The sequence below is a fragment of the Chionomys nivalis genome, chromosome 8 (genome assembly GCF_950005125.1).
Source record: "Chionomys nivalis chromosome 8, mChiNiv1.1, whole genome shotgun sequence".
NCBI lineage: Eukaryota > Metazoa > Chordata > Mammalia > Rodentia > Cricetidae > Chionomys > Chionomys nivalis.
In genome coordinates, this window is record NC_080093.1 from 94,546,769 (window position 1) to 94,571,400 (window position 24,632).

Sequence of the window (24,632 nt, forward strand, 5' to 3'; positions counted from 1 at the left end):
GCTGGCCTGACTATGACTCTTAGCTACATCCCTGCAGGTCTTCACAGACCTTCCATTCTGACTCTGCCCCTTTGGGTGTAATCTGGGCTTGGGCGGGGTTGGGTCTAGAACCAGAGTCTTGCTATCTGACTGCCTCTGGCCTATCATAATCTGGTTTATGGCAGGAAATGGGAACTCATCCTAGAATCTGTTTGCAAGGAAGATTTCTTTTTCTAAGTCTATACAGTATTTACCCAACTCCCTTAGTAAAATTATCTGGTATGAAGCTGAAATGAAGAGGCTTTTTGAAGAAGTTGAAGAGAAGGAGGAGGAGGAATATGATCAAAATGCATTGTACCCTTGTATGACATTCCCAAATAGATAAAGTAATTCCTTGATTATCTGAATTGGATGCAAACAGCGTCCACCAGAACCTGTTCAACCACATGCAGAGAGCCAGGATTTCCAAGTCAGGCTGTTTTTAAAAATTATTCCTTTCCCCCGAAGTGATTGGTCTTTTTCATCTGCGAGAACTATGGAAACCTGTTCTGGTGTTCTAGGGAGTGGGGAGATGAGGCTGAAGAAAAACTATCATTCCAAGTGACCAACATAAAACAGAGTGGAATCACCCATCAGGACATCTCCAGGTCAGTGTGAGAGTTGATCCCAAGTTGTGCTTTGCTGGAGTGTGTCATTAAAACCACATGCAGTGGGGACACAGAAAGACATCAGTGAGTACAGCTGCTGCCACAATCAGGTGGCCACAGGTAAGCCTCTTCTACCTCTCCTGGTAAGCTAATATCATTCCTGGCTCAACTCTATATACACATCACGCTGCTGTATCCCTCTGCCCTGAGCTTGGGCTCGCCTTGGCCCAAATAAGATCCCTCCCAAACCTATGTCCATACTCCAATCCCCTTGCACACATGGCTTCTGATTACAGAGTTAGGGGTGATCTCCCTAGCCTTTAAAATCAGACCCCATCCACTGTTAAGCCAGCATTTCACAGTGAGGCTCAAACTTTGATTTCAGGCTCAGCTTCCATCCTGTTTCTTTGTCATAACCACGCACTACGTGTACCACCAACACACCACACACACACACACACACACACACTTTCCATTTTACACTTTTCCTGGTAAATTAATTTCCCTTGCCTTGCTTCTTAAGGCCAGAAGGCTAGAGCTGGAGAGTTCTCTTGAAGAGGTCGGTAATAATTGGAACAGGCCTCAAGGAGGCTGAAAGAAATTCCTCTCTGAACGAGTCACTGACCATAGCCTCCCATCCAGGCTACTGTCATTGGAAGGACTGATTAAGGACAGAGGTCTCTAAGCAGCCAGGCTGTCCAAATGTGCCCTATGTGCCCTGTGCAATCTCTGTGGATTTCCCAAAGCCAAGACAAACCTCCCCTGCGCTGCCTCTTTCAGGTCTGAGCCAGGGCACATATATCATCAGTTCTGCTACCTAAATATAGATCGTCTGGTGGCCTTTTGGGGTGCCAGCAGGGATCTGTGATCTGGGACCCAAAGTCCACTCAAACCCCCAAGGAAAACTGAGCTTGACTCCTACTCAATTCTCCTGAGATCTTTTTAGCAAAGTTGTGCGGGGGAATTCATACTGTGGAAGAGAGAAAAGAAATGGACAGGTGGAAAAGAGTAAATCCTGGACCACAGGGATAGACCAACACCAGAAAACACAAGGCAAGGAAGCACACTTGTACTAACAGTGGGCAAGGAGCTGATTCTGCTTTTAGATGCTGCTCCCTTGTGGCCATATGGAAGAGTTGTAACCTAGTAGCTTCTAGAAAGATACCTCAAAGACCAAAAGGTTAATTCTGGGTTTCTTCTGATGTCTTTCCACAGCATATCACTTCCGGTCAGTTCTCTTGCTGTCCTCTTTTCTTCTTGTGTGGTCAGTCATAGTTCTTACACAGTGTAGAGTAGAGGTTTCAATGAAACAGAGTGGGGCTCCTTTTGCGTGTAGTGAAAAATAAATAATACACTAACAATCCTCCCAGGAGTGTTTGTGTCTAAACAACTGAAGGCATCAACTAAACAAGAAGTCCTGTTCAGACCACATCACAACTATCAGAGAAAGAAAATAAATTGAAAACTAATTGTGTAAAGGCTAAAAGTACAAGGACCTGGGTTATTTTGAGAGCTGTTATGATGGGCTGGTGGAATCTTGAATGCAGTAATGTTTGGAGAAGACAGAGAAGAACTGGGCTATGCACAGCTCTTAAAATGCTCACATGTGAAAGAATTGGTAGCTCCTAGAGTTTATTTAATCTGAATTTCAGAACAAAGATTGGACATAAACAAGTGCTAACAGGATGGAACAGTAAAGGGGCTGCCTGTCCTGAGTTTCTTCAAAGTTGTGTCCCAGGTCCCTCTGTCTTCTCTCTCTGCATTAACCTGAATACTTTTACTCGCCCCTATAGCTTCCATTGCCTAAACAGGCTAGGTTTTTCTCCTACATCTAAAACACGGCACTGTCTATTGGAGGTAGAAGTCCCTCAGACACCTCAGCTTCAACACTAAAGACTATGATGTTCTCTGTTCCCGGCACAACTTTGATCATCTGCAGATTAAGTCCAGATTATCTTGGAAATGAGGGACTGTTGTAGGAAAGTCAACATTGTCTAAGTCACACCTAAGCATAAAATAAGGGACTGTTCAGATTTGCAAAAAGGACACAAACGAGTTGACCATTGCAAAGCAGTGGAGTTGGTGCAAATAGATGAGAGGAGTGAGGAAATGAATGAGAGGGAAGGGGACTGGATACAAGCATGAGGACTTGAGCTCCAAACCCCAGAACCCACACCTTGGGTATGGTCCTCAATGTCTGCAACTCCAGCAAGACAGAGACGGGAGAGTCCCTGAAAGTTTATGGGCAGCTGGCCTGGTACACACAGCAGCAATGAGAAGAGACAAAGCAGGAGATGTGATGGACACCCAAGGTTGTCCTCTTTCCACCATGTGTGTCATGACACATGTGTGCCTCCGCCCTGCACACATTCACATAAAGACAGAGAGATGATTGACTGGTAGATAACACCAACTGTGTCACGTGACCAGTTACAGAAATGAGGAGTGGAATTGCGTGTTTTAGCCCTATTTTGTTAAAGCTATGTTTTTACATGTTTACATGATACGTGTGTATACAGGTATATGTGTGTGTGCGTATATATGTGTATATATACATATATATATGAAAACCAAATTTTCCTTCCTCTCCTATTCTTTTATTATGTAACAGCAGTGAATTGATTATCAGTACTTAAGTTTTGAAGCAGCATATTTTTTTATTGAAAAAATTTCTGCCTCCTCCCCGCCTCCCATTTCCCTCCCCCTCCCCCCACTCCTTCCCCCTCCCTCTCCAATCTGAAGAGCAGACAGGGTTCCCTGCCCTGTGGGAAGTCCAAGGTCCTCCCCCCTCCATCCAGGTCTAGGAAGGTGAGCATCCAAACAGACTAGGCTCCCACAACGCCAGTTCATGCAGTAGGATCAAAACTCAGTGCCATTGTCCTTGGCTTCTCATCAGCCCTCATTGTCCGCCATGTTCAGAGAGTCCGGTTTTATCCCATGCTTATTCAGTCCCAGTCCAGCTGGTCTTGTTGAGCTTCCAATAGATCATCCCCACTGTCACAATGGGTGGGTGCACCCCTCGCGGTCCTGACTTCTTTGCTTATGTTCTCCCTCCTTCTGCTCCTCATTGGGACCTTGGGAACTCAGTCCAGTGCTCCAATGTGGGTCTCTGTCTCTATCTCCATCCATCGCCAGATGAAGGTTCTATGGTGATATGCAAGATATTCATCAGTATGGCTATAGGATAGGGCCATTTCAGGTTCCCTCTCCTCAGTTGCCCAAGGAACTAACTTGGGACATCTCCCCGGACACCTGCAAGCCCTTCTAGAGTGAAGCAGCATATTTTAAATGATAAATATCCCACAAGGGACTTCACTGTCTAGTCTTTGAGAATAATTAGTGTGCTTTGAGTTGTATGAGGATAGTTACATCATATTAGGTGAAGCTATGATATCAGGGTCTTTTTGTTTTAAGACATGTTCTCATAAATATCTATTTTACTTTATTTAAGATGGAGATCAATGGCTATGTAGCTCAGAATGACCTTGACCTTCTGATCTTACAAACATCCCAGATTCAATGATTACATCCATGTACCATCATGTCCAACTTCTGTGAGGTTGGGACTCAAACCCAGAGCTTCATACAAGCTGGACATACATGCTGGACAAGCACTTAGATTGCCTTTATTGAGAAGATGTCAGATTTAAAAGGATGGAATGGGATGGTTGGTCTTTAATAGCCACTTGATGGGCTTTAGAGTGACCTAAGAGACATGCCTCTGATTGTCTTTATGAGAATGCTTCCAGAGAAGATTAGCTAAGGGATGAATATCCACCCTCAAACTGGGCGGCCCCTTCTAACAGGTGACCCTATGAAGAAGGTTCCAGGAAAGCCTGCCTTACCTTCTTCCTGAGTGTGTCTGTCATTCCTTTGTCATGCTCCACCTACATTAGACTCCAGGATCCTCACCCTTCCAATATGGTCTCAATAGAAAGACCAGAGAAGTCCTGTGTCTTCAGTGCTGAGACATCCAACTTCATGGACTGAGTAGCCATTGAGTTCTTTGCCTCCTAAGGTTACTGATGGCTGTTTATTAAAACCCAGCATCTATGACCCTATCATACAAGCCAGTCCAAATAAATCCTCTGTGTGTGTGTGCACATATGTGCATGTGTATATGAGAATATGTGTGTGCAGGTGCATGCATGTGTGTGTGCTTGCTTGCATGTGTTCTTGTGCATATGTGTCTGCATATACATTCTTCTCATTCTGTTCTTCTAGGGAATCCTACCTAAAGCATCACATAAGTGTAAGTTTTATAGGAAAGTCTTTGTAAATTTGGTTCTTTTCAGATCCTTGAACACATCCTTACTGAGAGAAACCCTACAAATGTAAATAATGTAGAAAATCCTTTGTTCAATTTTATTCTGTACAAGTTCATCAACCAATAAGGTGATTCGGTCTTGTCTTCAAAAAGCTTTAAGTCTAGCCTGCCCCTCAAAAACACAAGCTTCTTTCCCCAGCATCTCCATGGTATGCCTGTCATCAGGGCCTTTGAGAGTCAAACATAGTTACAGACACATTCAAGCTACACATGGAAAAGGTGTTCCCATTAACTGTTTTAAATTCCCCTGAACTTGAGTGACTTAAAGACAGAGAATATATGACCCATACTTGCAAATCATATCTCTTTGCATTCATGCTCATTGATGTTAAAAATGTCTAATTTGAGCTGGGCAGTGGTGTCCCACGCCTTTAATCTCAGCACTTAGGAGGCAGAGGCAGGCGGAACTCTGAGTTCAAGGCCAACCTGGTCTACAAGAGATAGTTCCAGGACAGGCTCCAAAGCTACAGAGAAACCCTATCTTGAAAAACCAAAAAAAAAATGTCTACTTTGAACTAATCTGTTCAACTGTGATATAAAGACAGCCGTTGCTCTCTACCGAAATGACTCTCAAGAGGTGTGCCACTACCCCTTTGAGATTACATATGATATTTACTTTATAATTCATAACAGTAGCAAAACAACCATTATGAAGTAGCAACAAAGTGATTTTATGGTTGGAGGTGGCCACTACATAAGGAACTTATGAAAGGGTCACAGCATTAGGAGGGCTGAGAGTCATTGTTCTACCAAAGAGCAGAGGTTCCGTTCAGATCTCGGTACCTGCTTCACTTCCCACTTTTCAGATGGTCCAACTTCTTCGGGAGTTTTCTAGACCACTCAGATGAATTTCAACCACTACCTGAGTTCTGACATTGGCATGGAATCCAAACAGCCCTGAAAATAAATATGTCACTGGAACTTGGATTCATTGTGGATTTTCAGGTTACTTCCATGCAGTCAATGAGTGTCAGCTCTTGCTTACTCAGTAAAAGTCAAGTATTAGAGAAGAGCAAGGCCCTATGGGTACAAAGGAAAACCCAGCCTGGACGATGAAATTTTCTGTAAATGTACCACACTCCATGCTTATCCATTCCTCAGTTGAGGGACATCTAGGTTGTTTCCAGGTCCTGGATATTACAAACAAAGCTGCTATGGACATAGTTGAGCAAGTTTCCTTATGGCATGGTTGAGCATCATTTGGGTTTGTGCTCAACAGTGGTGTAGCTGGGTCTTGTGGTAAACTGATTCCCCATTTTCTGAGGAACTACCACACTGATTTCCAAAGTGGCTGTCCAAGTTTGCAGTCCCACCAGCAATGGAGGAGTGCTTCCCTTGCTCCTCATCCTCTCCAGCATGAGCTGTCACTTGTATTTTTTATCTTAGCCATTCTGATAGATGTAAGATGGACTCTCAGAGTCATTTTGACTTGCATTTCCCTGATGGCTAAGGACACTGAACATCTACTGAAGTATTTCTTGGCCATTTGAGATTCTTCTGTTGAGAATTCTATGTTTAGATCTGTACCCCATTTTTAAATGAATTGTGACCAGGCAAGACTTCAAGTGGATGGAGTGGGAAGCCAACCCATCCACATAACCTTCGACCTATAGTCTGCCCGTCCTATGAGATGTGCTGGAGTAAAAGCGGCCTAGAGATTGAGGGAGTGGCCAACCAATGACCTGTCTAGCCTAAAACCCATGCCAAGAGAGTAAACCCACACCTGACGCTGCCTGGAGCACCATGACTCCTCGGCTGAATGGCCCAGAGACCTAGGATAGAACTAAACACGACTGGAGAGGGGAAAATGTCAGTGTAATGGTGCTAACAATAGTTTGCTATCCTCGTAGCTTGGTGCCTTGTCCAGTTATCATCAGAGTGGCTTCAGCTGGCAATTGATGAAAACAGATGCGGACCCACAGTCAAACTACAGCCATAGGCAGAGCTGGGGGAATCCTACAGAACAGAAGGAGAAAGGACTGAAAGAGCCAGAGGAGTCAAGGACACAAGAAAACTCATAGAATCAACTAACCTGGGCTCATAGGGACTCACAGAGACTGAACCGACAACCAGGGAGACTGCACGGGACTGAGCTAGGCACTCTGCATACATATTACAGCTGCGTCCTCTTATAGGACGCCTAACAGTGGTAACAGGGGCTGTCTCTGACTCCTTTCCTGACCTTTGGGACCCTACTCCTTACACTGGGTCACCTTGCCTACCCTTAATACATGGGGAGGTACTTGGTCTTAAAGAAACTTGGCATGCCATGTTTTGTTGACATTCATGGGAGACCAACCCCTTCCTAAGCAAAACTGGAGGAGTGGATAGGAGGATGGGAACCTGGGGGGCAGGGAGTACTGGAAGGAGAGGAGGGAGGGAAAGCTGCAGCCGGAGATGTAAAATAAATAAATTATTGTTTTTAAAAAGAAAAGAATGGAAATGTCGAGTTAGCCAGGAAAAACAGAAACGTTTATTAATAACTTTAAGTGTCTGAAATCTGGAGCCATGGCTGGCTGCACATCTTCCAGGAAAACTCTATTCCAGCGTGTAAATGTGCCACTACGCACTCCGCAGGGCTCCCAGGCTGCTGACGTCAACAAGGAAAAGTGACAGGTTAACAGCCAATCAGGCCGCTCTTAGTGCAGAAGAGGGCTGGACCAGACCCGGGCCTGAGGTTCACAGGTTCCGAAGCTGTGGGCGGGTCCTGGAGCTCTGAGGAAGCTGCCGGTGCGGTGGCGGCTCTCGTTTTAGGTCAGCGGCTTTCCCGACCTGGATGAGCTGGTTAAGATCCTTGCCGCTTCTAACGCTGCAGACTGGGCCGCTGGGTTACGCTGAGCATAGAGAAGGGAGGCGGCTGCCGGGGATCTTAGGAAGACACAGGTCTTGCCCTCCTTACCCAACCCACTAGCCCACCGCCCTTGGGACCTGCTTAGAGCTGAAGGTTAGGAAGGCGCGGTCTTCCCTGGCCTTCAGGTCCCGAGTTATCACCAGGCTCCGCCCACCCACCCTCTCAAGGCGCTGTGGAAGCGCGGCTGGGCGCTGCTTTCTACCTTTGTCAGACGGGTTGGGTGCTACGTTCTAACGTAGTCAGATGACTTGTCATCTACAAAGATCATGCTGGAGAACCGCACTAACCAGAAGAGTTTCATAAAGAAAATTAAGTTTACAGTTTTGTGTTGGGCCATATTCATAGCTGTTCTCGGCTGCAAATTGGGCACGCATGAAAGGTTAATAATTTTAAGACTTGATCAAGTAATTTATGTGTGAGAAAGAGCATTAAAGCAGATTTTCTGTTGGAGATCCCCAGATCTTTGACAGCCCCCCATGTTTACATCTTTTTGAGGCCATATATAAAAATAACATGCTTCCACCACTTTTCATGTTTTATCATTTCTGTTTCTTTGCCTCACTTTGCTACAGCCAGTATCTTCCAAATTTTCAACTGCTATTTTTGATTCTAATGTTTCTCTTGTGTTTTTGATATCAAAGTGCACACACACACACAACTACCTTCGATGAAAATATATCAAAGTGTGCACGCACACACACTACCTTAGATGAAAACATTAACAACTCCACTATCAGCTACCATCTACATTCGTATCTAATTCTCAGAAATTTAACAAATACCAAGGAATTGTTCTTGGCATTGAGAATGCAATGTGACCAAAATAAGCCATCTCTGTAATTTAAATTTACCATGGCATTAGGAATATCATGATAAAAACAAAATATGCTTGGTCAATCTCTGGTGTGAGAGTTAAGGCAAACAAACTTGTGGTAAGTGATGTCAACAGTAGGATCCTGGGAACAGTCCCAGTTAGAACAGCACAACCCCAAAGAGGGTCAAATGAGTAGACATGGGTCGAGGATCCCTCCAACGGGGCTTGCAATGAACCATGCGGGACTTCGGTATTTGCAGAACTGGATCTTAGGATTCCAGATCCCGTGGTCTGGTGGTGAGAGTGGAGCAGGGAAACGGTGAGAAGGAAAGACCTGCTGGTAGCCTGCATCCAAGCCCTACAGATTTTCTGTCCTGGTTCCTCCAAAATGCCCTTCTGCAAGAATCAACAGTGAGTTCTTCCTCTCTGGTTTTGAATTTGTCTCATATCCTGAGCTGAAGAAGACAGGTGGTTTTCCCTAAGTATAATAATAGGAACCTGGCACAAGCACCTGCAAAATGAGAACAATGGTTTCTATCCTAGAAATTATGGTGAGATAAACATTATCCATGAAAAGTACATAGAGCCATACCTGGCACATAGTAGATATTCAAGAGTGTTCCCTATAATTTCTTATATTTCCTAATAAACTGTAAGAGCATTTGGGTCTAGGAAGTGTTCCCTAACCCTAATGTAATCACTTGGCAGGAATGTATTCAGCAGTTCTTTGCCTGGTAGACACTATTAGATCCTGGAAATGTAGCAGTATTTAAAGCCAATGTGAAGCCTCCCTTTACATGGCCTGTTCAGGAGCAGAACTTACTGTGTGAGTTAACAAATATACCAAGAAAGCCTGCCACTGACCGCTCACACTCCATACACGTGTGGCCTGCGCACAGTCATCTGTATACATCTACATCCTGATGTGATTCTTGTTTTCCAAGGGGTGCTTTTCCCTCAGCTTCTAGCATGCCTCACTACCTGCTGAGGAGAGTGTCTCGTTCTCTTGATGAATGACGAGACGCAGGAGAGGCCATTAGTAACAACAGGACACAGTGAAATGACATTTTACACTTGAGTGTACAAGCCCTGAAAACCTGAGCAGACAGACAGAGCTCCTGTGCTTTTGCACCTTGAAGAACATAACTGTACACAAAAGGTATCACAGAGAGAAGCTGACAGTATTTTGTGGACTTCTTCTGAATGCAGGACTATCACATTTTGAACTAACTTATAGTCCAAGAGAGAATATGTTGATTTCTCTAACATGATGGGAATGGTAGGGTAGAATAAACTCAGAAGAATCAGAATTGAACAAACAAATAAAAAAGAATTCTCTAAATCCACTTTCTTAGCCATTCCTACCCTTCTTGTACATTCTGTGGTGTGCCCAATGTTTCAGTGGTGGCCAATGTTCATTATAAATGGCGGCCAATGAAGGTTCTAAAACAAGTGCATTTTTATCAATCACTACTTTTGTTATCGGGGGCAGAGCTTACTGTTGTTACTTTTTCCTCTTATTTTCTCTTTTTCTTTTATTCTTTGCAGTCTTCATTCCTGTTCTGGGACTGTTGTTAGATGGAACCGTAAGTCCTGCAGCATTAGTAGAAGCCTTTGTGGAAGAAATGAGCTATCCTGTCTGTATGCCCTTCCTCAGGGAGCCTGCGGGCATCGACTGTGGCCACACTTTCTGCCACAGCTGTCTCTCTGGACTCTGGAAGCTCTCAGGAGAGTCCCAGGACTTGGACCACACCTGTCCCCTTTGTCAAGCTCCTATGCAGCCAAGGAAACTATGTCCCAGTTGGCAACTGGCCAGTGTTGTAGATGAGGTCCGTCTACTAAGGTTCTGTGTGGAAATGGGACGAGAGGCTGATGTGTGTGATCTCCATTAGGAACCTCTGATGTGTTCTGCAAAGTGGCTGACACGGTAACCTGCAAGGCCTGTCATCAGTCCCCAGAGCATTAAGCCCACAGTGTTGTGCCCACTGGATGTTGCCTGGGAATACGAAGTAGGCAATAGAAGCTGGCTACACCCGTCTTTTCTCTGCCCCTTATCTGATCTTCTCTATACCAGAAGTCTATCTTGGAGAGCTGATCCCCTTGCCCCTGGTGGCTACAAATCATTGCATCTAATATTCTGAGCTACATCTTTTCCTTCATTCATGGCCATCTTTGATTTTCTTCTCTCCCATTTCCTCTGCATCCCATCTCAAGCCTTAACTTAGGGATGCCTAACCAGAGGATGAGTTTAGTGTTGAGAACTTGAAGAAAACCCTTGGTTTCCATTGGTTTGTACGTGACTTGAATGAGTTTGCATAATGACAGTTATTTAGTAGTTAAGAACCTGCTAACTTCCCCCTACTAAGGCCACATAGAGTTACTTGACATTAGCTAAATCATTTTAACCTCTTCATTTTAAAAATTCAACTCAGGCTTAGTAATTTTGGATCGTGACACATTATTTGGGAACTGGAAAGGACTGTAGATGAATCCCTTAGGATTGATTCTCCAATGGCCAGGCATACTGATGTGCTAAACATGCATTAATGCTCACAGTATCCATATTATCAGGTCTTTCTGACTTCACTTTAAATTAAAGACAGATGAAAGGCTAGACTAGAGAGCTTGTTCTTTGTCAAGGGCTCCATTTCCCACACTTGGGGATAAGACCTCTGTCACATGCCTTGCTGGTTTGTCCTAACCACTGTGATCAGCTTCTAGGCCCTACCGTGCTCTTTCTCAGATGTACATGAGAAATAATCTTGTTCTATTTTAATTCTCTTTCTTCAAGTTAAGATTAAAATGTAAGGACATATGGCAAATCCTCTGAATAAACATTTTTCTCTATGGGACAAATATCTAAAACATTAAAAGTGTGGCTATTTCATTTCATTTTGAGAGTTTTAGGACAAGGAAATAATTTAACATTCTGACACAGAGGCTAAGATCTTGGCTAATTCCCAGCCCTGTCATTTACTAGCTTTGGATAGGTCACTTTCTGAGCCTCAGTTTTATTTATAAAATGGTGATAACACCAACATCTGGGGACTGTACTTTTATTAGTTGTTTTTCTTGTTGCTGTCATCAAATCCCATACAAGAAGCCACGGTAAGGGAGAAAAGATCCATTTTGACTTAGAGTTCAAACGGATACAGGGCATTGCAGTGGGAAAATCACAGTGACAGGAGCACATGACATCTGGTCACATGACATCTGTAGTTAGGAAGACCTCAAGGGCTGCCCCACAGTGATCCGCTTTTTCCATGCAGGCTAGACCTCCTAACATTCCCTACAGCTTCCCACAGCCATCCCCAGCCGAGGATCAGGGCTTCAAACACATGGCCTGTGAAGGGTGCTTCACATCCAGATGCCAGCAGTATTGCTGCGTTACAAATGCTTGAACCATGTCTGTACTTTATAATTTTTTAATTTTATTTTTTCATGGTTTTATTTTTATTGCTTTTATTGAGTCGTATGTTTTCCTCTGCTGTCCTCTCTTCCTCCCCGCTGCCCTTCTGCCCTCTCCCATGATCCCCACACTCCAAATTTACTCAGGAGATCTTGTCTTTTTCTACTTCCCATGTAGATTAGATCCAAATATGTCTCTCTTAGGCTCCTCTTTGTTGTCTAGGTTCTCTGGGATTGTGATTTGTAGACTGGTTTCCTTTGCTTTATGTCTAAAAGCCTCTTATGCATGAGTACATATTATATTTGTATTTCTGGGTCTGGATTACCTCACTCAATATGATGTTTTCTAGATCTATCCATCTGCCCACAAATTTCAAGATGTCATTATTTTTTTCCCATTGTGTAGTACTCCATTGTGTAAAAGTACCACATCTTCTTTATTCATTTTTCAGACGAGGGGCATTTAGATTGTTATCAGGTTCTGGCTATGACAAATAATGCTGCTATGAACATAGTTGAGCACATGTGTTGTGGTACAATTGAGCATCCTTTGGGTATATACTCAAAATGGTATTGCTAGGTCTTGAGGTAAGTTGTTTCCTAATTTTCTGAGAATCACCACACTGACATCCTTAGGGGCTGTACCAGCTTGCATTCCCACCAGCAATGCAGGAGTGTTCCCTTTACCCCCCACATCCTCTCCAGCATAAGTTGTCATCAGTGTTTTTGATCTTGGCCGTTCTTATAGGTGTAAGATAGAATCTCAGAGTTGTTTTGATTTGCATTTCTCTGATGACTAAGGATGTTGAGCATTTCCTTAAGTGTCTTTCAGCCATTTTAGATTCATGTTGAGAGTTCTCTGTTTAGGTCTGTACCCCATTTTTTATTGGATTATTTGTTCTTTTGATGACCAATTTCTTGAGTTCTTTGTGTATTTTGGAGATCAGCCCTCTGTCTGATGTGGACGTGGTAAAAATCTTTTCCCATTCTGTAGGCTGTCATTTTGTCTTGTTGACCAGGTCCTTTGCTTTGCAGAAGCTTCTCAGTTTCAGGAGGTCCCATTTATTAATTGTTTCTCTCAGTGTCTATGCTGCTGGGATTATATTTAGGAAGTGGTTCCCTGTGCCAATGTGGTCAAGTGTACTTCTCACTTTCTCTTCTATAAGGTTCAGTGTGGTTGGCTTTATGTTGAGGTCTTTGATCCATTTGGACTTGGGTTTTGTGCATGGTGATAGATGTGGATCTATTTTTATTCTTCTACATGTTGATATCCAGTTATGCCAGCACCATTTGTTGAATATGCTTTCTTTTTTCCATTTTATATTTTTTTACTTTTTGTCAAAAATCACATGTTCATAGGTGTGTGGATTGATATCTGAATCTTTGATTCAGTTCCTTTGGTCCTCCTGTCACTTTATAATTCCCTAACAGAAAACTTGCTGTTATCAGAATGGAAGGTGGTAACTAAATGCTTTTAGCTTTCCCATAAGAATCTTTATTCTCCTGGGAAAGCATCTTACTGTTACTGTGTGTCCGAACTACCCAAGGAGCTTCCTAAATTCAGGTTCTCGTTTTCGAAGTATAGGGTAAGACTCCAGATTCTGCTGTGCTGATATTCCTGACTTTGGAGCACACTCTCAGCAGCAAGGTTCTGGGAAACAACAGGGAAGAAAAGTAATGAGAATAAAAATAGCCATAAGCAGGCAAGTCCTAAGTTATTGTTTCCTCAAAAGTCTAGCTATAGACCTTTACAGACACTTGGCATCTATGCAAGTTAAGATGATTCTTAACCCAAAGAGCTTCCCTGGGTGTCACATGGGCAGTCTGTGCCTTCTGTGCCTCACTTTTCTCTTCCATTTATCCAGCCTTTTGTCTGAGGAACATTGTCACACTCATGAGCTTCCTGTCTCTTACAGTGCAAACTCCAGGAGGCTCTGGAACTTCTGAGGAAAGAACAGGACAAAGCCTGGAAGCTGGAAGTCAACAAGGAGGAACGAACTGCCAGCTGGAAGGCAGGTTATGCTTGAGAAAGGGACTCGCACCATCCTCCTCCTCCAGAGCTGACAGCCGAGGCTTCCTCGTAGCTGTGAAGCAGAATGCGAGCCTTCGGCTTTCCCTTTACCTAACACTACATAGCTTCTCAAGTCCAGCTTGTGGTAGTGAGGTAACACTTGCCTCTTGTCTCACATCTCCATGTATGGGGAAAAACAGTGCACACACACATGAGCTTATGGGGGTGTGGCTTGTAGAGTGGCAGGCAGTCAAGAACAGCTTTTCTTTCACTTTGTCTAGTGACGTCAGAGCTGCTAAGACTTTGGTTACCTAAATAGTAGGAAACCACTTCTGAAATATATTTGAAACCAACAGGCATGAAACTCTCCGAATTTTTGGTCAAGAGACAGTACAATAAACATAAAAACATACAATAAACAATAAACATAGAAACATCACCAAGAAAAAAAAGTACCCAACAGTCTAGTTAACATCCTTAGTAACCATCAGTATAACCTCCAGCTCTTATTCTGAAATGGAAGGTAGTTCCACATCTTATTATACCAAGATAATATGCTGTACCAGGATGGTGGGGCCTGCTTATAGACATGCCTTGAGAGGCAGAGGCAGAGAATTGCTACAACTTTAAGTCCTACATGGTCTACATAGTGAATGGCAATCCAGTGGGGCTATATACTGGAACCCTGTCTCAAGAAAAAAGAAAGGAAATACCCTAGATCTTATGATGGCTGATAAAAGTAGAAAAGATTAAATGTCACTCATTCAAAAATGTGAAATCCAAAATGCTCCAAAATTCAAAATGTCTTATAATCAACATACTACCAAAAGTGGAAGAAAGTTCGCATAATGATAGGTCACATTCAGAATGCAATAACACTAAAATTATTTTATAAAATTACTTTCAGGCTATCTGTACAAGATATATGGGAAACAAAAATGAAATTCATGTTCAGACTTAGATCTCACTGCCAAAATGTCTCTTTATGTATATATAGTCGCAAGTCCAGGAAAATGCTAAGTCTAAAATACTCTGGTTCCACTCATTATATATAAGAAAATACTCAACCTGTGCAAAGTACAAAAACCAAGCCCTTGAGGCTGTGAGGAGTCAGGAAGAGAGGAAGATTGGGTCCTTAGTCTTTGCCTCCGTTGCACCCAGTAAATTATCATACCAAGTCATTTCCAGAGTGTGAGTGTTCCCACACATGAGTGTCCTCCATCCCACATGAACCTTACACCAAAAAGATCAGTGCTGATTACAGTCTTGGCACCACAGACACAGATGGAAACAGGAAACTTCCAAGTTAGCCAGAGCTACACAGGAAAACCCTGTCTCAAAAAAGAACAAAACAACAACACCAAAAATCATAAATCCACCAACACAACACCCATTCTCTTAAGGATTTCAGTTGTTCTACCATGATCAGACACTGAGGTTTTGCCCATAGAGTTGGCATTAATGCCAAGATAGTTTTAAAATACAATGAGGAACTCACTCTCTGTTCTTTTACAAAGTGGTTCCAAAACTAAGCCTTTTGTCTGTTCATTTAATATTTTTCTGTTATCATCCGTTCTGAACAAAAGAGCCTTTCTTATACTATGTAAAACTCTGCTTCTAATTATGAAGCCTTAGAGTGTGTGAATATGGCTCTGATGTCATACAAAATATTGACACCAAAATGTAGTTGGATTAGAGATCAGAGTGGACGTGGCAAGTGCACTCTGAGTAGGTTCCATCCCTGCCTCAACACATTTTCTGACCACTCCCGGACCATTCCTCTCTCTTGGGACACGCACAGATAGTTTGGCCTAGGAAACTATGGGGTAGACCACGTTAAGTCCCCCACTCTTTCCTTAAGCCCAAAGAGCCTTAACATTGCATCATCGGAGGCCTTAGCCTGGCGTGGCCATATCACCCGACAAGAAAGGTGTTGACTTAATATTCAGATGCAGCCCAAGAAGTGTTTCTTTTATTTCCTTTCCACCCTCCATGAAAAGAGCTTATTTGCCAAGCCTTGAGACTAGTTAGTTTGAGTAGGCTTTCAAGTCCCATAACCTCTGATTAATAAAGGTTTTGCAGCCTAAGAAGTTGTCTCATCTTTATCCTTGGGTCCTGACTCTTCTTAGCTCTCAATCCTTTCTCCTGAATGATTGAATAGATCAGAATGGTGAAAGTCAGTGTTAGGGTCCCATGTTCAGGAAAAGGCATCTTCTGTGCTACGCAAACATAAGATAAGCTGGGTCTCCATTCTCACCACATGGTGTCCACTTGACTCCTGGAGAGATGACTGACCCCACACTAGTGCAGAATCTTCCAGAGTTTTCTAAAGACCCAATTTTCTAGGACTTGATATTCACATATGGTCTTTTTGAGAAAAAAAATAACATGAAAGAGAAACCTTCAAAATAGTAAATGTTGTATACTGAGACTGACTGAACTACAGAACAAGTTCTATGTCATGGTCAAATAAAATCCATGTTGTATATAATTACATTGCTGACAGATGAGGTCACACTGAGGACTTCACAGTGGAATTGAGAAGAATCGTGAAAATGAAGCCTGGGTATCCCTGCCACCACAGTCTATGTTTGGGATGCTACAGATTTGGGACTGAGCTTTGGTGCCTATGGGTTTGAAGAAAACTGAAAGATCCAGAATGCCCACACCCATTCACCTCTGACCCAGAAGCTGTTCTATATAAACTCACCTTTCACCTGAGGGCATCCTCACCTTATACCCTGCTCCACCTTCCTGTCTGCAGCACTGGGAACCTCATCTCTTCCCTTTAACATGAGGTCCTGCCCAGTTCCCACAGCCATTTAGCCCCAAAGAATCACACAGAAGTCCACAGTAGATATAAATTGATTGACCCATTAGCTCAGGCTTTGTATTAGCTCTTATAACGTATACCAGCCCATTATTCTAGTATATGTTAGCTTCCTTCTTCCCAGAATACTCCTGTTCTTATTGCCCCACCTCTACTTCCTGTCTGGTTGTCGCCTATACTTTCTGCCTGGCTACTAGCCAATCAGCATTTATTTAAAACATAATTGACAGAATACAGAATTGTCTCACACCATTTCCCAGATTCTCACGATGGTTTGGAGTTAGTGATAGTCCTCATTTCTTTTAAACATTTTTTAACTTGGTTTTATTTGCTTTTCTTCATATTTGGTGCTGTTAGTGTGTGTGTGTGTGTGTGTGTGGGTGTGTGTGTGTGTTTAGTCTTTTCAAAATAAAGAGCATTTGTTTTAATTGTTTCTTCTTTGAAATATTTAAATATTTTCTTGAGAATATCAATGACTTCCATTAAAGATCTGTTGTGAATACAGTAACTTCTTAAGCATCATTTCCTGTATGTTTATTTTTTTATTAGCTCGTTGGGCTACTCAAAACGCATGCTATAAGATACAGAAATCTAAGGTGTAGAGGTTACACTATCAACACACGGAAACATGCTGCTTGTTGGGATGAATTCTTTCAGAGAGCCTATGCCCAAATCTCCTGAGATGCCTTTCCAGCCTCGCACTGGTCCTTAATCCCTGAAGGTGTGCGTGTCTGCAGGGTCCATCACTGAAAAGTGACCTAGGCAAGTCATTTAACATCAATAAGTAAATCATAGGATGTGAAATGATATTTTATTCCAAATAAAAGGATGGAGGGATGCAGAATTAACATGCTGTCCAGATGAAAGCAGTACTGCTTACATATTCACTTGAATACAGCGTTGCAGCCTGTGACAACCTCATGGCCCTACCTAAGTGCCTCCGTCAACATCCAAAAACAATCTCACTCTGCCTAGGGCATCTGTTTTCTCAAAGCAAGTCTTGACCCTAAAAATACATATTTACCAGTCCAGGGTTGCACTTACCTTTTCGTTTCTCTGCTTTGGACACAAGTAACCCTATATACCTATTATATAGGTATATAATATATGTCTGCCATCCCTCACATCATTTCCAGAGGAAGCTGCAGGTGTCCATAAAATGCCTCCAGACCTGGTCAGCCACATTATACTTATATACTTGGATAGGGAACTAGAATCCTCAGTTCTGACATAACCCTAACCTCAAGACTTTTTAAGTTCAAACTCTTTCCTAATTCAGTTATCACATAATAGATTTCCTCATGTAGCATTCATTCTCTGGTTAAGAATGCCTACTATTACACATGTCTCACACCAAATAATATGTAGATTCACGAGAAGCAGTAACATCACAGGAACCACAGGAGATCAAAGACAATGGGGTTACTTTGAGTGCAGTCCTTTCCAAACACCTCCCACTGGGAGGCTCCCTTTCCCATGAGATACTCTGGCATCTGTCTTCCCAGAACACCACTGCTCTTGGCCTCTGCCCAGCAGCCAAACACTGTGACTCCTCCAGAGACTGCCTCTCTTCTCTGCAGTCTCTTGGGCATTACAGACTGAGAGGAGTCAGGAGCCTGGAGAGCGAAGTGTTTGTGTCTTCTCATCTCCAGAGGATACCTAAACATTCGACTAATGATGCAGTATACATCTAAAAAAAAAAAAAAAATCAAATGGTACAAGTTTCATTTTTTTTCCCTTAGTACATTTTTTTCATTCATGTATTTGTTTACTTATCTATTTATTTATTGTGCATATGTATGTGGGTATGCCCATACCATGGTATACATAGGAAGGTCAGATAGCAGCTCAAAGTAGTCATTCCTCTTCTTCCATCATGTAGCTCCTGGGAATTGAACTCAGGTTGTCAGGCGCGGCAGCAAGTGCCTGTACCCACTGAGCCATTGTACCAGCTCTGGTGTTATACTAGCCCTGGTTACTTTTTTAATTCTTCAATACTCCAGAGCCTCTAAGGCAGTGGTTCTCAACCTTCCTAATGCTGCAATCCTTTGATACAGTTCCCCATGTTGTGATGACCCCCAAACATAACATCATGTTTATTACTACTTCATAATTATAATTTTGTTACTTTTATGAAACATAGTATAAATATCTCATATTTCCAATGGTCTTAGGTGACCCCTATGAAAGGGTCATTGAACCCCATAAAGGGTGTGACCCAAAGATTGAGAGACACTGCTCTGGTGGGTGTTTTCCTAAGATTTCCATATTTGGTTTAACAGTCCTCTGAAGGATCTGCTGTCATTATACCCACGTTTCATCACTGAACTTGAGATATAGAAAAATGTTCAAAGCTTCTAAGACCAAGGATGAAGTTGCAGATTCTCTATCAGAACATACTTCACTGATCTCATACGGTTTGCACATCTGTGTGATGCCATGAATTTGAGGGCCAAGAACTAAGCTTGGAGACCCTGATCCCATTGTTTATGAATTACCTGAAGTGTAATTGCTGCCTCAGGTTATCCCTGCTTTTCATATTTCATAGATTACCCATCCCACTAACATAGTTTTACTATCGCAGTCTCCACTAACAGTACAAAGAGATTTCAGTTTGTTCGCACTTTCACCCAAAGTTGGTTTTTACTTGGCAGGGGGTGGTCTAGCTTGAGTTTTTGTAATCACGCCTAGGGTCAAATGAACTATCTCACTGTAGTTTTATTTTTAATGTCTGTAATTATTAGTGACAAAAAGCATCTTTGCATATGTTAGCTGGTCACTTGTACATGTCCTTTACAGGAATATCAATTGCAGTTTGAGTACCTGATTTGTTGTTGTTGAATTATAGAATTTAATCATTTACTAAGTAAATAATTCTTATTAAGTATTCAATTCCGAACATACCTTCCTCCATCCTGCGTGGCGCCTCTGCATTCTGTTTTGTCTTTTGTTACACAGGATTAGTTCTGCTCCTTTAGCTGCATCTATTTTTTGCTTTTGCTGACTACACTTTGGATATCATATCCAAGAAATCTTTGCAATGTTAAATGTTTTCTCTAGTTTTATGATTTTCAGTCTTTCAATTAGTTCTTTATATTTTTTTTCTGTTAATTTTTGCATACGGTGTAAGGTAAGAGTCTCATCTAATAGTTTTGCATTTGAAAGTCCAGTAGTGATAAAACCATGAGCAACGTCAGATCTGTTAACCAAATATACCTCTGAGTTCAGGTCTGAGCTCCCTGATAATTATTTTTCCCATCTTTACGTCAGTACTGTACTGATTATATTTCCGATAGACTTAAAACTAATCAGAAGAGGTGGAAGACAGTTCATTCTAATCAAGGCAACAATTAACCAACCTGCTACTGCAACTTTTCCTAGCACTTTGAATTTTAATATCAGATAATTAGTCTTATTAAGATTTTCAATTTCATTAAGAATCAAATATATGTGTCTCTGCCCTATGAAACTGTGTGGCTATTAGAAGGGAATTTCCTCCCAGATTCAGGATTGGTTTTTTTATTACTGTGTTTCTTTTTCCAGTTCATTCATTAGAAAGAGGCCAACACCATTGACCTTAAGTTTACATAAGATAAACTAAAATCTATTTTAGGTGAAGGAGGTTTGTGCTCCAAGAATAAACACTGGCATCAAATAAAATGGATTCACTGGTGAGCCAGAGAGGAAGAGCTAGTTTGTAGCAGAGCATCACACAGGGGGAGGAACAAGAAAGTTCTAGTAAGGGAAAAGGGAACAAACTAACTTTCATCAACAGAGGGAATGATTTTAGATAGGAACAGAGATTTTAAAAACATAATAAATAATAAAGAAACAAAATAACAAACTCATGCTCTGCCCAAATTTCAATATAGTAGCATGCTAAATAAAGACACCAGGAAATGCAATCACTTCTGTCAAACTCTAGTGAGAAGTTGAAGTGTTATCCAAGGAGGCTCCACACCCATAAGCCAGTACATGTCCGTAGATCTCAGAGTTCTCACGGCCGTTGGCTGGAACTTAAGGTATGGGAATCTTTGTGCTCATGAACTGTGAGTGGCCTGGAGAGAGAAGCCCTGCATCAGCAGACTCCATATCCGCGCCCGGATCTGCTTGGTCCTGATACCATAAATGACAGGGTTTAGGGTGGGTGGAATGATCAGGTACAAGTCAGCCAGCAACACTTGGGTGTGCAGCGGAACTTTGTCCTGTCCTAGCCAGGCTACATAGATGGACGCCATCCCAGGGAGATAGTACAGAGCCATAACCGCAACATGAGAGCCGCATGTGCTCAGCGCCTTCCGCTGTGCATGCTTTGATGATAAACCAAACACTGCCCTGAGGATCAAAGTATAGGAGGCAGAAATGAAGGCCACATCTGAGCCCACAATGATGGAGGAAAAAATCAAACTGTAGAGACTGGTGGGCATGGGGTCAGCACACGCTAACTTGGCCACAGCCATGTGTTCACAGTAGGAATGTGGAACTACATTGGAGCCACAGAAAGGCAAATGACTCAACATCCAACTCAATGGAGTCATAAACATCACAGCTCTAGTGGTGATGGTCACACTAATCCCCAGCATCACGTTAGGGGTGAGGATTCTCATATAATGTAGGGGCTTGCAGATGGCCACATAGCGATCAAAAGCCATGGCCAGTAGCAGCCCTGTCTCCACAGCTGTAGCTGCATGGACAAAGTACATCTGAGTGAAACAGGCATTAAAGCTGATGGAGCTGTCTCCTGAGCTGAAGATGCTCAGCATCTTAGGTACCACAGAGGAAGCCATAACAATGTCCACAGCAGCCAGAACACAGAGAAAGAAGCACATGGGCTCTTGTAGAGTGGGGTCCATGCAGATCACAGTGATGATGAGGGTGTTTCCTAGGAGGGCTATGCTGTACATGGAGCTCAATGAGATGGCCAGCCAAAGATAGGAAGACTGCAAGCCTGGAATGCCAATGAGGAAGAAGGTGGCAGGGGACTCCATTGTGTGATTGTAGAATGTAGCCAGCATCACTGGTCAGACTGCTTTCCTGTTCATTTATAAGGTACTATGAGAGAGGTAATTGTCTTACAAAGTTGATTCTTCTGTGTGATGGTCAAAAATTGTTGGGGTATTTTCTTCTTGGTGGTATTTGCATAACCTAAAATAATTAACATATTTTAAAAGTAACCTTTTATCCTATAAAAAATTTTGCACTTGGCCAATTTCTATTCACATCTCAAGGATCAATTCTTAGTTTTTCTACAGGCAGTGTTCTCTCTCTTTCTCTGTCTCGGTCTCTGTCTCTCTCTCTCTCTCTCCATAGCTATTTCCATGTAGGTATTGCATGTTTATTTTTATCTCAGGTGTTCATGGAATCTTTCATGTTGATCCTTAATGATTTCAAATTGACGATTCAAATGGTCTATCTATGGTTGATGAGATACAGTCAAGTATATATCATTTCTTTGTAACTTTGTGTAACCCTAGCCTGTGGAACAAAGCTAGGAGATACATTTCATATATTCCTTATAGACAGCTACATCAACATAATGAATAATCAAAGAATTTGCCTTTTTTCTCATGATTGCTAAATTATACAAATTTATTGAGATCAAACATCGTATTATAGCTGCTTAAGATCATACCTAGAGAAATAAAAAAAATTTCTTGTCGGTCAGAAATGCATTATATAGAAAGTGTAGGTTCAGGAAATAAGGCCTTTAGAAAATGACATAATCGCTTTACATATAAAAAATTGGTTTTTAAATACTTATAATTTCTCACTTTGGTGCTCAATTTCCTTGTAGTTTTGATTACTACGCTAAATAATTGCACATTAAACCTTCAGACGCACATCAAGATGAACCTTCCCATAGCTTTTCTGCTTCTTCAATATGGTTTACCCTTTCTCATGATATCTACCAAGGTACTCCAGAGACCAAGGAAACTTTATCCTTGTGAAAGTGAAGCATGTTTTAAACAAAACATATGGTCATACTAAGAGAAGAAACATTATTTATAACGTGAGAATTTCTACATTTATAATATACAGCAGGTATTCATGTAAAACAATTGACTTAAGTGAGAAAATACTTCATCCAACATCATGTAATGCCATATAGTCAGTTTTGGGTTCCCAACTAGATCTTCCCAGAACTGACTCCTAGCAGTAGATTTAACACAGCTCTGAAGTCAAGAGAACAGCTGTGGACACTCACCTCAACAGTTCTCCTCTGCCAGTCTGGGAGCCGCGTGCCAACCTTGGCAGGGTTTACTTTGCCCTTGTTCAGGTATTTCCGGGTCACTGGGTATGCGGTGACTTCCCCAGTGTCCTGTGCTGTAAGCCTTTGCTTCTCTCCCCTTTAATTTCTCATTTCCTGTGGTTTTACACGGTACTTGAATGTGTGTATAGCCCCAGAATACTCTGAGAACACATCACACAAGCCCCCTTTGATTTGGTGATTTCTCTCAGACTGGAAATGCTGGTGGATCTTCCAGAAGCACAACCTAAAATTCTTTCTGTTGTCTCATGCAAAATGTGTCATTAGGGTTATGTCATTTAGAGACAGAAAAACAGTGGCCAACAGCAGTGACTCTAAAATCATACGTCACAGAATGAAAACCCCAGTTTGTCGCTTGCTAGCCCTTTTTCCTTGATCACATCCTGTACACCTTCCAACCCTAACTTCCACACTGGTAGGAAAGAAAATTGTCGTCCCTGTATCAAAGAGCTATTTTGAACTTAAATGAAAAGCTAAACAAAGAGCTTACTATGCTGATTTGAACAATATATGTTCTCTAAAGTATAGAAAGTAAAAGTCGGCTTTGTTTATCCTGCCTAATCCAGTATGTCCAGATTACTCTAGCTAGCATACTTAAGTGAGTATGACTGAATTAGAGGCAAAATAACAAAAAATAACAACCAAAACTCAATCAGCAAAACAAGTATTCCTGAGCGTTTGTTTCCTCCTTGCCCTTCACTGATCTTACTGCACATGCCCCTATATCGGAAGATGTTTGGTATATAGCAGGGTGCTTGGTACTCAGTGTGGTCAATAAAGTAACTAATTTTGAAGAGACTGTTTTCATGGGTTAATCCAAGAAATTGCTCTAAATCACATACTCAAATGGGTAAGTATAACTCGGAGACCAAATTTTTTTAAAAAGCACACATTGCCTGACACTTTCCTCCTATCACCCGGTGATCTGCCAGTAGAAGATATCCCACCAGAGATGCACACAGTGAGCAGTGAGCTTCTAATGACCTGTAATTTGCTCTGTTTTTGTTTTTTAGGGGGGGTGGGGTCTGTTTAGTCATTTCATTGTCTCCTTAGTGGCAAGAGTACTTGTCCATCTACTAACAACTCTTTTCTGACAACAAAATCTAAGAACTGTTATTGGGTGCTGCTGCTGTCTAAAAGTCCTTCCAGGGATGAAAGGATGTTTGGAGTGGGTGTGGCAGGCAAAGTGGTGCTTCCACAATTTATCCTGTTGCTCTAGAGCATTCCGCATCCAGGGAAAATGGACAGGCAGCTTAGGCTCAACCTAGTAGATTACCACATCAATTACATGCCTGTGTTCACTGAATAATAGACAAATACACCCGAGGAACTAATTCCTTACGTTTCCAACAATCTTCAAATGAAGAGTTATTTGACAAGCTTTGGGACCAGGCTGACCAGCCACTAAATCCTGTGACCTCTAGTCAGTAATGGGCTTCCAGGCTAAACTGACATGTTCTTACCCTTGGATAATGTCTTGACTATCCATCCCCTCTT

The 24,632-nt window shown here is 42.1% G+C and overlaps 1 protein-coding gene and 1 pseudogene across 1 annotated transcript; one reads left to right on the forward strand and one right to left on the reverse strand.

Moving 5' to 3' along the window:
* The first annotated feature begins 271 nt into the window (after positions 1-271).
* On the forward strand, positions 272-14,053 carry LOC130879988 (E3 ubiquitin-protein ligase TRIM68-like; annotated as a pseudogene).
* A 1,152-nt stretch (positions 14,054-15,205) lies between these two features.
* On the reverse strand, positions 15,206-21,882 carry LOC130879989 (olfactory receptor 52I1-like). Its single transcript, XM_057778796.1, has 2 exons — positions 20,942-21,882; positions 15,206-15,248 (listed from the first exon to the last, which is right to left on the reverse strand). The coding sequence occupies exons 1-2, from the start codon at positions 21,880-21,882 to the stop codon at positions 15,206-15,208; spliced, it is 984 nt and encodes a 327-aa protein (XP_057634779.1).
* Positions 21,883-24,632: the final 2,750 nt, after the last annotated feature.

Bases quoted from the DNA above. Each gene is read 5' to 3' on its own strand.
- LOC130879989 (XM_057778796.1), bottom strand. From the start codon at position 21,882: ATGCTGGCTACATTCTACAATCACACAATGGAGTCCCCTGCCACCTTC. The intron at 15,249-20,941 runs GGGCTTCTCTCT...GATGGAGGACAC, and splicing joins ATATGGAGTCTGCTGATGCA to TCATGTGTGGGAACACTCAC.